The sequence below is a fragment of the Dicentrarchus labrax genome, unplaced genomic scaffold, assembly GCF_905237075.1.
Source record: "Dicentrarchus labrax unplaced genomic scaffold, dlabrax2021, whole genome shotgun sequence".
NCBI classification, from domain to species: domain Eukaryota; kingdom Metazoa; phylum Chordata; class Actinopteri; family Moronidae; genus Dicentrarchus; species Dicentrarchus labrax.
Genome location: NW_026136707.1, coordinates 18,955,103 through 18,967,971, shown reverse-complemented (window position 1 = coordinate 18,967,971; position 12,869 = coordinate 18,955,103). Strand labels below are relative to the sequence as shown.

General features: G+C 39.8%; 1 protein-coding gene across 1 annotated transcript in view; it reads left to right on the top strand.

The window, feature by feature from the left end:
• LOC127367284 (exostosin-1a) overlaps window positions 1–12,869 on the top strand; it is a 38,853-nt gene that overhangs the window by 15,370 nt on the left and 10,614 nt on the right. Inside the window, exons 2-3 of the mRNA XM_051407027.1 lie at window positions 9,049–9,142; window positions 12,607–12,714. Of these exons, the coding sequence (XP_051262987.1) occupies window positions 9,049–9,142; window positions 12,607–12,714 (202 nt within the window). The remainder of the gene's footprint in view (window positions 1–9,048; window positions 9,143–12,606; window positions 12,715–12,869) is intronic.

Sequence of the window (12,869 nt, the reverse complement as noted above, 5' to 3'; positions counted from 1 at the left end):
TCCTAGCCTCAGCAGTCAGGCTTTATCTAAATCCCTTTCCCACCATGATGGATTGGATCAGATCAGACACAGCCCACAAGTCCATTTGATGGTGCATTGATAGCAAATTCAGTTGGTATCCTCCCGTACACTGAACTAAGAAAGACATTACAAAGCCTCCTTTTCCCTGTCATGGCTGTTGTCACGGTTGCTTTTCCATTAAACGGAGGAGACTGTCTGTGAGCTGACAGGGTTTTTCACCCTGGTAAAACAAAAACAAATTGATGTTTGGAAAAGCTGTCCACATGCTGATGCATTCACAGAACTCACATAGCTATACATATTCTTACAAGGATGCACATGACCATTCATTTGATTTCATTCATATTTTTTGTTCATCATTTTTGCTGATTACTTTTCCATCTGTATTCTGCATTCTCATTTGTTTCCATCTTTTTTCCTTTATTCTCCTGTTTCCCTACATCCAACACTCCCTTCCCCTTCGCCCTCCTCAGTTCTCATCCATTCATCTGCATTCTCACATCCTTCTATCTCTTCCTCCATCCGTCCCTGCTTGGCCCAGGAACAGAGACATTCCTGACCTGGACTTATCTCTTGTGCAGAACAACCACTGCAAAAGCAGCACCAGCTCGGCTCTATCTCCAACAAAAGTTAGTCACTGGCTGTTTGACAGCATTCCTTGAAGCTCAGGGACAGCTCAGATTAATCTGCTCAATTTCCACCTTTTGTTCCGAATGAGACTTACTTACTTACTGGCTATCCATTTATTCATTCAAAAAGTCATTAACACGAGCCATGTTGTTGGTTGATAGCTGGACCAATAGAGCTGTAGGTTTGCCATAATCTCAAAAATGTTGGGTAGTCACCTACTGGATCCAGAATTATATATATATATATAAAAATAGTGGTATCTAGACAATTCCTTTTTTTCCTAAGGAAAGGATACATTATAAGTACATTTATATTCCTAACAGTCATTCTCAGCTATTGCAAATAGAGGGAAAGTCTCTGTAGTCACTCCAGTCAAATAATTTGACCTGAATTGTTTATCTGACATCTTTATGTTGCCTGGTTTTACAAGTCAGCCCTGACATTCCAGCACTAATGGCGGTTCCATTAACAGTCATTTCATTATCTCCAAGACTCCCCCGTTCTTGTTTTTGGTGTCCTGAGAGCACTTCAAAGCATCCTTCTCATTGACCCCATCAAGCTGATGGATGGCTGATTAGAGATATGGGCCGAGCTTCCTCCAAACTCCTTAAGGATTCAGTGAAATTCAGCAGCTCTTTTATGACCCAAACATGTTCTGGATGAATGTTAATGAATCGGTGTGCTTTGGTCGGTGTGTGTTGCGCTTACTGGAGCTAACTCTAGGGTGTGTATGACTCCATTTTGAGGAGGGATATTTGTAGAGATGAAAGGTTTTTGCTTGTCGGTTCTCCTGGTGAGAGAGGACTTAAGATGGATGGAGACAGAGAAGGAGAACAAGAAAAAGAAGCGATAGAAGATTCAAAGCATAGTAATTAGGTGAATTAACCTGGGGTCATGTAGAACTGTGGTAGAGTTTGAGACCCCCCCTCTGTGTGTCTGTAAATGTTTTATAAAGCTGTCTTTGAACTTATTAACCATAGGAAGATGAGTGAGCCCAAGATGCCTTGAGGAAATGAGTAAATGCTTTGTTTTTCAAAAAGCCATATTGATCTCAACATCATCTTTGCCCCATTGAATCTTGGCAGAGCTTGTGCTAGTGTTCCTAAAATGCCATTATGCAGCAATATTAGTTCTTCCACTGTAACAATTTCTTATTTTTATAAAGTGGAACAACCATGAACTTGAATCTCTTCAGTATGTTAAAATGTAAACAAATGCAGTGATTCCAGTGTAGTTAGCCCACTTACTGCCGCTCATTGACACAATTATGGTTAAAAGAAATAAAGCATGTGTTTATTCAGACAATGAATTTCATTTTCTCATTAGACATAAATCATCAATAACCGTTATGACTTCCACTTTGGTTTAAGCATAAAGCGAGAAAATCTTCTTTTTATTTTAGATGCCCTAGGAATTAAAAACTATGTAATGTGTACTGGATATTCCACCCCAGAATATGTTTCGACTTCCCGTGGCAATGTCCATTTACACTTGGAAAAACTAGATGAAGTTAAAGGAAAAAGTAGAATCATTACTTATGCACATTTATCCTTCAGGTGTCATGACACAGCCAAGCTTTTGTTGCAGTGTGCAGTTTTTTCAATTAATTTCTCATTTTCCCCAAAGCTCTTCTGCCATCCACTTTTTTTGTCTCTGCATTATGTCCCCATCCCTGCTCGAGGCAACGTTAGCCAGCGCCATTGCTTTGAAAAAGTTGCTCATCTGTCATGGCTGCAGGTAAAACAGTCAAGATTAACTATGCCATTAAGTACAAGATAGTGCAGTGAATCTCATTCATATTAGTGTTGGCCATCAATCTCTAATGCTCCTATCCTGAGGCCACTGGAGTATTTTAAGCTCCATAACTTCAGGCAAGTTAACGTCATACTCTTCAGTTATTCTGGCCACTAATTTGTGTGTCCTCATCTATTAAAGTTCTTAGCTATTGACTGCATTGTATCACTGGAATAGGTATCACAGTGTAATATGAATCCAGACGTACACACAAAACTCAAACATGCTGCGGAGGGACTCTTGCATTGGATTGGTGTACCAGATCCTTACAAGTGCAATAAAACCGCTGCTAACGTCTAATGTTTCCACATTCCTCAGGGATCACTTTCTATAGAGGTCTAATACACTCTTTCTCTACCAGAGGTCAGTCTGCTTTCTAGTAGTTATCTTGATGGCTAATTAACCCCATGTAACATGAGTATGAGGGGGTGCTCATTGACCCCACATTACAAGCAGCCGTTTGATCTTCTTGTGGAGAAACAGTCAAGTAATGATTGCTTTCATGCCTGAAATCACAGTGTATGCGTGTTTACATATGCAGGTCTGATGCAAGTCCTCCAAAAACAGAGTGTATTTGAAGTCAGTGTTTTTGTGTGTGCATAAGTAAAGCATCATAGTTTTCCCTCTTGGGTCTGTCACGGTGTGTTGTACATGTCTACCTCTTGGTGTGCAGTCTTGTCAGAGGAAACAAAGCAGCTGGCTCTACGAGGGTCTGGCACTGTCTTGAAACATTGAAGTCGCTCTGATGTGTGCTGAGATCAAAATGAGGCTTTGCGTTGTGTGTGTGACATTCTTGCCATGGGTGGCTCTGGCTGTGTGGGGCTTGGATACAGCATGCGGTTGTCAACTGCAGTTTTTTTTTCCTCTTTCTCTTTTTCATCCAATGACACTCACTTTCACTCTGTGCCTTTTAGGCTGACATTCCTCTGGCTTGAATGCATAGTCCTGGAAACAGCCAACTGCCCATCAACTTGGCTCAACTGTGACAGAAAAGAGGAAGCAGAAAATGAAATATGAAGTCAGTGCGGGATGGGAGAGGGGTGATAGAGTGAGGTAGTACTAGAGCATCCCCCATTTTCCCCTCTGAATTTCATCGTAGGGATTTCTGGGATGTTGTGGATTCCCGATATAATTCCTTTTCTACTGGTTTATCTGTAAAATTGACAAAAAAACAAGCCATTTTGAATATATATATTCATTCCTTTAAAAAGCATATGAAAGGATAAGGATTTCAAAATCTGGACTATAGAAATCATGTTGTTTCCCATGAATGTAGTAGTCCCTCTATGAGCCAGCAACAAAAATACCACCATATCTTATCTCGTAGCATCTGCGCTTGTAACATTCTGAAAAGACTATGACATAGCAAATAGATGCACTTTTTCCTTGTGATTCATAGAAAGCGAATAATCGGTTTCTGTGACATGGTTTGTAATGGATGAAAAAACTAAACATTGGATAAATGAAAGAAGATGAATCCATAGTCCCTGGAGGACTCGCTGTCCCAGCACAGAAGACTATTTGGGGGAACCCACATGAGCACATTGACTTGTCATAGAGCCGCTGAAGCAATGCCCCCTTTGATTGCGGTCCTTTCTATGAGTTATGTTGTAAATGTGTGTGGTCTCATACACAGATTATGGGAGACAAACACTTTGGCTGTTCTTCTGAGTCTCCTCAGGCACTTGACAGAGTGAGCCATGCATTTCTTTTTCGCACCATCCATTCTTGTTGCTAGGAGACTGCTTGATCTTTTTTTCTTGACCCAGCTCACTTCCTGTTATTCTTTCCTATTTCGGTGAATCACACTGTACTACTTTCCTTCAGTATTAATAAATTACATTTCATTATATCGATGAGTAAATGTGTTTATAAACATATCATAACAGATCTCCCGCAGCATTACAAAGAAAGGTGATGGTTTACCAATTTACTGCTGGGTCCTTTTCTGTTTTTCCCAACGAGAGACCTGGAAGAATGATATGTGTACCAGGAATAAACTGCTTTGTTATTGCTCTCCTCCTGTAGATGGAAGGGATTGTTTATATCCACATGACAATTCAGTCACTGTGTACTTTCCCCCGTGTCAGTTGACCAAAAAAAATAGACATTACTTGAGTATAAGTAACTACAGTTGTACAAGTGCGTGCTTAGCCCTCTAATGGACTTGGCTAATAGACTTCAAATGTCCAATATGTCTCTTCCTGTTTGATCTTTGTTCCAACTTGCAGTGCTCTGGCCCTACTATAGCTAGAGTTTGTCTTTCTTGCTATAGAGATATTCAGGACTTGTCTGTGAGCCACAACAATTGATAACACAATCTTTGGAATATGCTTTTGTTATGTTGATATATATGTAATGTTTTTTTCAAAACTCCCCCCCCCCCCACATTATAGGTGTGGGAATCTTTTGGCACCTCACATTAAAATGTGATTGGAATTGTCTGAGTTATGGCTTGTGTCCACCAAACGCGTTTTTAGCGCCGAGAGCGCTCAAAAACTAATTTTCTGAGCGCCCAGCGGTGTTAAAAGTTGAACAGATTTAAACTTGAAGCGCTCTGAGCGCTGCGCTAAAAAGGTATTTTCGAAACCAAACCATTTCCATGCCAGAGAGGTAGACCCACGTCTCGGCACGAAGTCATCTGAAGTACCGGGAGCTTCAGGGACTGGAGGTGCTTGCATTTTCTCTCTACCATCACAACGCGCTGCTAAACTGTTGCAAGGAGGATGCTTGCAAGAGGTCACATGATCACGCCATGTGATCACGTAGGCCCACTAGTCCTGTGACTGAATCCTGCCATGCTGTAGAGAGCGTTGCTGCACCGTGTATTAAGTGGAAGTGAGGAGTTTCCGCGTGCGTTTCAATATTTCTGGCGAAGTAATTTAAATACTCGATAATGGAAATTTGCACATCGTCAAAACAACAATGACGATATTATCGCAAACGATATATCGCCCACCTCTATGTATACATCTGAGTTTGCTACTCAGAGTTTGCTAATCACTTCCTACTACTTTTGTGATATTCATTGAAGACAATCAACAGATGAATTACCTTCTCTATATTTTATTAGAGAAAAAGCTTTTCTTGTCACAAATATGACTTTCAATGAACAATGCAGCTTGCATTTTAACACAATATGGAAGTCTGTAAAAAAAAAGATTCCTTTTTCTTTTCTTTATAATCTTTCTTTTCTATGTCATTAAAGAAAATCTGCTCTTAGTCAATTATAAGAATTCGACTTCAAACACAAAATCCTCCTGAGACAAAAAAAACAACCTTTATGCGACACAATTTTATCACAGACGGAGTATGGTCTTAAATCCATTGCAATAAATTTTACAATGGATTTAGTAATCCGTTTGGCCCATAAGAGTTCGGTGGCAGCTGTGCCACTGCCTGCTCAATTGTCCTCTGGCTGCCATCAGGAACGGGCCCCCCCCCCCAAACTCTGAGTGGTGTCGAGAAATGTGGTTTCGCAGATTGGTTGTATTTCCAAAGTATTTAATTTGACTTCTACACACCTTACACACAGTGTAGGTCTTGTCCATCTTCCCATCGACCTCATAGAACCCAAAATGCCATTTTGTTGCCACTAAACTTTTGATGTAAACAATTTCCATGTGTTTGGTGTGTATGCGTGTTGGCGGAGAACCGGCAGGCAGGAAGGAGAGTTTTCTGTAGCGCTCTGCAGCAGGCGAACAGAATGTTGCAGCACATGAACTAACTTAATTTTTAAAATTCCTATTATTAACTTATCTGCATCGAGACGGAATCGTTCTAGAGAGAATCGCGATGCATCAAAGAATCAATTATTTTTCCCACCCCTACTACATTATAGCCACTACTTTCAGTCAGTATTTCCACCCCAGTCAACACAGTATATGAGAATTACTTTCTTATAGCACTGGTACTGAAACTCTTAGAAACCATTACCCCTCTAAAACACACAGAAGATTTCAAAGTTCTTACCTGTCTCCATGTCTCTTTCTCCCTCACAAACACATAAAAGAACTTTCATATAAAAGACCATTTCTAAAAGATGGTAGTATCTCACCAAGAGCAACTGGATGGTCAGGAAATGTCAACAGTGCAGCCGCCCTGATTGAACAGTTGGTTGAGGTTAAATCCTTAGTGTGTTTGTGTCCACCATATGCATTCTCTCAGGCGGAGGTTTTGTGCTGTAGGATTCATTGTTTTGCATCAAAAAGGTTCCAAAACAGCAATAACCACATCTGTAACATCTGTTTGAGATCCATCAGTTTCTGTTTTGTTGCTTGTTACATGGTTGTTACTATTCTTGTAGTTTTTAATTGCATTATTTCAGTATTTATTCCAGTATTTTTCATGATGTCATAATAGGGAAGTGGCAAAAAGGACAGACTCAAGCTCATTACTTTAATGGTGGGATTATTGACAAACTGCTCTGCTCACCAGCAGCCATTTGCATGTTGGAGCACTGAAAATATGGGCCAAGGCAGGATTTGCCTCATATCGTGTAGAGTTAATTGCTGACGTTGTCGTGTGATGAAGGGTATGACAAAGTCCTCGCTGACAGTTTGGGAAAAATAAAACAGAAAAATGCATACCAAGACAGGAGTTAGTTTATGAAGAAGATATTTTTGAACGCGCATCCTTAACGTCTCCACTGACATGCGGTAGCATACTGTGAGACTGCTCCTCCCCACAAGCAGCCATCTGGAAGAGTAGAGAAGAATGGAGGTATGCAGGGAGAGTAACATCTGGTCTTTTCTGAGTTTGCACTCACAGGAAATGTGATAGAGGGGTGATTTACACCCAGCCAGGCCAAGAAATATGGAACTATACTTCTGTTTTTATAGGCTTACAAAATGGTCACTTATTACATGCCTCTGGCTAAATTATTTGTTTGCTGTACCTAATGATAGCTTATCTTAGCATTATCTGTGATGGCATCAGACTGATGAATCAAGTTGTTGATTCATAATGGATGCACAGATCAGAACAGCATCTGTGATACAACCTAGCCTGTAGTATTATTTATAATAGCCCCTAGTATGAGCTACATTGATGGTGTATTTCTGAGTACATTATTATGTAGTACTATAGATGGCACCAAGCTTAACTGTAGCTTTTTAACTGTAGCTTTTATGTTTTTTGTTGATCTTCTCCAAACTCATTTTAGTGGTTGTTAATTGTAAATGCTATGTGTATTCTAAAGTGGGATTATCCAGATAGATATTATGTAATCATCATTGAGTCAAAATTGCACTTGGTATTTAACTTTGCACTCATTTGTGACTGTATTGTTGATGCTTAGTAGAATCGCTCCAAAAAGACCAGGAAGATATTTGATTGAACATTTGCGTCATAATGTTAAAGCTAATGAGAGCTTGATTTCCAGCTGTCCTGCTATCCTGTGGTCTTTGCTTAATGAAAGGAAGTATAGATGGAACCACTTCTTAACAGATACATTCATAAACACTCATTAGCAAAAAAACAAAACCAGCAGCCTTATAAGGAACATGGAATTGTGCGGTACAGCTCTGTAGTTCATGCATGCATTTCAGCAGTGACGTATTGTAGTTTTTAAGATAGCTCAGAAATAATGATCTGGGAATCAACTGTGCCTTATGTCTTTAATACACTGTGTATTGCTCTATAGCATAAACTCAATTGGCTACCTTGAGTGTCTGCACTATAGACACTCATAGCGAGGAAATATGTCATACTTTATATTATAATCATATTATTTTATATGAACCTCTATATGGCTGTGCACTGCTGTTATCCCCTGTACATGATATAAAGCTGACATGTGTCTTGGCTGTGCGGTGACCCATAGAGTTAAAGTGGATCAGTTCAGGCATCAGGCAAGGCATACGTAATGCACATACACATTTACAGTAAAGAAGAGGAAAAGGAAAATAGCCCCAGGAACAGACGATGTGCGTACACAAATGATCACTCACCTTAACATTCATATTTGCATTCTCATGCAAATATGGTCAAAAGTTGTTGTTTTGTTTTTTTTAATACAAGCATAAATTTGCATGAAGGCTTGTTTACAATAACACACTGAGAACTAAAATGTGCACAAGTAGTACAAATGCACACTCTTTCGCTCATTCTCACAGGCACACGTATTATATTGACACTAAAGGAATTCCAAGCAGCTCCTTAATCCAAGCAAGTGCTGACTGAGGCTTAGATTGGATGGAGGGAGTGGGGAAGAAAGGAGAGATGTTGAGATGTGCAGGTGAGAGGGCAAGGAGTTTAAAGATGGGTTGGGAGAAGGTAAGAGAGAGGAGTTGAGATCAAAGCATGGGATTTTCCCATGTACTTTCCAGGTATTTCATTGTTAAAAAGAGGAGACTTTTCTGTTCTGTCGTCTATGCTGCTCTCAGACTGTTTAAGGAAACTTGGGCCTGGTATTTACTGTGTTCCTAACATTTTAGTTTTATATAAAGATGTCATTGTAGCAGTAAGTCTTTGTAAGGTAAAATCACATAAACAAGTGCACTGATGAATGTCAGTGTGCTTGTTATCTTCTGTTAGTATCCTGAATGTATGAGTACAAATTATGTTATTAAATATATTAAATTAATGTCCTCTCTTCTACAGGTATGACTATAGAGAGATGCTGTACAACTCCACCTTCTGTCTGGTACCTCGAGGACGACGGCTGGGTTCCTTTCGCTTTTTAGAAGCTTTGCAGGTCAGTGACTTACCTACAGATGTGGCTCATTATTGCTAGGCGTAGATGTTAGTAAATTGAAATCTGTTACAACAGCTGCATTATGGTGACTCAAAAGTTTGATTGTGCCTTTTAGGTTTCAGTACATATTAAGTCTCTCTCCCATCTTTCCTCTTGTTCAGTAAGAACTAATATAGCGAAAACCCCAAAGAAGGAGCTAGTTTTAGAATTACAGTAAGTGCAACTCTACTGGTAATACTTTACTGGAATTATAATTGATGCTGTTTTATATCTTTGCTGTGTCATTGCAGCCACCTTTGCACCACCTCTTAACTGATTGTGTCACAAATATTTTTAAGCAATTACTGCTAGATTTGGACTCAGTTAAACCCCAATCAAAGGGAGACCCACATAGATTCTTGTGCTAAAAGTGCTTCAGTTGTCCAAAGTGCCTAGACTGATATGGTGTATTCTGTCTACTAAGGTTGGCAACTGAATAAACATGACCAAACACGTTGAACTTGAAGTCTTGTTGTGCTATGGTGACCAAACAATAAAGTCACTAATCAGTGGTTGAGAATGGAAATAATGATGTCTGAGTGTACTGAGTTACTCCCAGTAGCTCTCTCACATACTGCCAGTCATTTTGTTATTGTGCAGAGAGTGTTGATACAGCTGCCTCTGACTCAGTGTATTCATTGCTCTCCCTGCCATCATTTTTCTCTCGTTGTTTTCTTCCTTTCAGTTCATTCTTTGAGTTTCTTCACCCACCTCCCTGAGTCATCCTCTCCTCTTACATTGCACTTACTCTTTTTAATTCTGGTATATTCTTCAATGTGTGTCCATAATTTCAAATAGTACTGAACCCGCTTTACCTGCCTACTCACTAAAGATGTTGAATCTTCTTTGGTTGTTAGGCAAGGTAGAGGCAAGCCTCATTTTACAGACTGGACACACTGCCTGCGCAGTGCTTGACAGCTTACCTCACTGAACTGCTTTGACTTGCCTGTGGTGTCTACATAGAGCATTTCTGCTGCTGCCAGCTCCATCTTTTTACATTGAGTTTGCCTTTGATGAATACAATACAAAACATAAAAGCCTTGTTAACAAACGAATGGGTTCTATCCACATAAACACTAAAGAGCATTTAATCTGAAATGGATACAGTGTTGTGGTGTGGTGTTGAGTTAAAAAAATTATATAATTATATTTTTTTATGTCTGTAATATATTCTACAGTGTGAAATGTAGTGAAATAGTGTGTATGTTGCTGCTAATGTTGGTATGAACAAATCATTTTCAAGTCAAGTGTTCAAGTGTTACTGTAGCCGTGCCTGTCACATCAACTCATGTGAGCAGTGTGGCTGCTCGAAACTGTTAACATGAGTACCAAAATAAAAAGGAAGACGTTCGCGGGCAGTGTTTCCAAGCCGTTAGGGGCACAAGAACTGTTAAAATATAATCATTCTTTAAAATAACAAAGGTTGCTTTATTAGCCAGTGAATCTCACTGCAGGCTAATGTAATTGAATTATCCAGATGATGATAAAACAGTAATTTAAGATTCTCCTGGATAATTACGAGTTATAATTACTGTGGTCCTGAAGGATCTGAATACATGGTTGAATTTATATTAATTTCGCCCTTTAACAAATTAAACTATGAGTTTGTATTTGTTTTTAATCACGTTTGCCAACACATCAGGCTGAGTTGGACTGCTAGTGACTGTAGTGCTGTAATATGTGTGTAATGTGCTTCCAGCGAAGAGAACCAGTATCTGAGCATAAATCACTGGTGTGTTAAATTTGCCATCCTGTCTTCATGAAAGGCCTTGCAAGTGCCTTCTTCCTTTCACACACACACTGGGTACCAGTATGAGAATATGTCCATACTGTAAATTATCTTTGTATTTTAATAAATATATATAGGAGAATAATTTTCCCCTGTGTAAAATTAGATTTTAGATATTGTGTGTTTTTTCTCCTCCAGTGACCTACAGTGCAATTAGTGCAGTTGCAAAAAGTCAATATGTATAAAGAAAAAGTTTAAAAATCAAAAGCAACCAAAGTCATTCATGGTGTTAGTTTCCTCACTAACATTGTTATCATATATTATTAACATACCTTATATATTTATGTCAACTACTGTAAGCACTTGTATAGTAGAGAAATGGCTATGGATGAGGGAGTTTCTTGAGCAAGTAGAATAGAAATGATGACTTTTGAGTTTACACTCTTTATTGACTGGAATGGGAAGATAATTGCACCACTGGGGAGCCAGGAGTGAGGCGAGGTGAGGCAGTGGACTGATGACCAGGCCAACGCAAGAAGAGAAAGCAGTGCAGCTGCAGTTGAGGTAGCTTTCAGAGGTTGGCTGGAGTGTATGGCTGGAACACGGCCATACACTGAAGGTGATTAGTGCGTCTTTCCATTCGGAGCCTTATGCAGGAGCGCAGAAATTGAGGAGGGCAGGCAGACACTTGAGAATTTTGGGAAGTTGAGGTCAAGGCAGGCTAGCATGTGTATTAGTTACATTGACTCAAGTGAGTATTCTAACAGGCCAGACAGGAAGCAGGGTAGTAGTGAAGACTGGAGATGTTAAAATGATTAGACTAGAGCTGGGTTGGTCAGGAAGGGATGACTGCAGGATCAGGTTGTGAAATGCAGGTGCCATGACAAGCAGCAGGCTAGAGTCACATTGAGGTTCTTTCTTACACGTGTGTGTTTGCAAAATGTAGGGAGTTAATAGGAGTGAGTTTCATTAATGAATGGTTGTTGTAATGTGATGAGTTGGGAGAGGATTGAGCTACAGGAGTCTCTAGTTGATTGCTCTGTGAGAGCAGATAGGTAGGGAAAGCATGGGAGCATTTCAGCAGATTGCTGCCTTTGCTAATGACACTGAGGAGATTAGATGAGCACTGCAGCACTTTGATGCAGGAGGGGTTTGTGCCTGGACGTGCGTGTGCATGTGTAGTGACCAAAGCCAATCAGTGAATGGTCCCCCGTTTAACAGATTATAGGGCCGGTCGCTCCTGGCAGGATGCTGCATGTGCTATCCAACTCTTATAAACAAACACATTGAACTTACAGCACAAACACACTTTAATTAATCTCTCAGACACAGTGGTTTAATGTTTTAAAATGGTTTAAAAGTATGTTTTGAGCGCTCAGTTTTATGGAGCCGCACTGCCTAGTCTCTTTGAGAGTTACTCATCAAGGTGCTGCAGTAGTTCTTTACTTAATGGAAATCTGTTGGAGGATGAGTTGCCCCTATTGGTTAAATTGCCTGATTTTTATTACTTGGGAAATGGACCTTGTATAGTAATGGCTTTGGTTTGCAGAGCATAAGCCATTTAGTAATTTTTTTCATTTCTCTCTTGTTTCCAGTCTGTCTTTATTTTATTGCCTGCAGATAGACAAACTTAACACATTTATCTCATTAATCAACTGTTTTTTTGTGTGTGTGTTTTTGTGTATTACTCTTATAGGCAGCTTGTGTGCCAGTGATGCTGAGTAATGGCTGGGAGCTTCCCTTCTCAGAGATCATCGACTGGAACACAGCAGCTGTGATTGGTGATGAAAGGCTGCTATTACAGGTATAAACTTCACACGAGTCTGAAGCTGGGTTTAGTTTTGTCAACACTATAAGTAAAAAGAAAAGCCTATCTCCACACTACTGTCACATTGCCAGTTCCTCTCTTAGTATGACTACATGTTTTTTTGACCACAGAAGGTTTTCATGAGGCCTGAT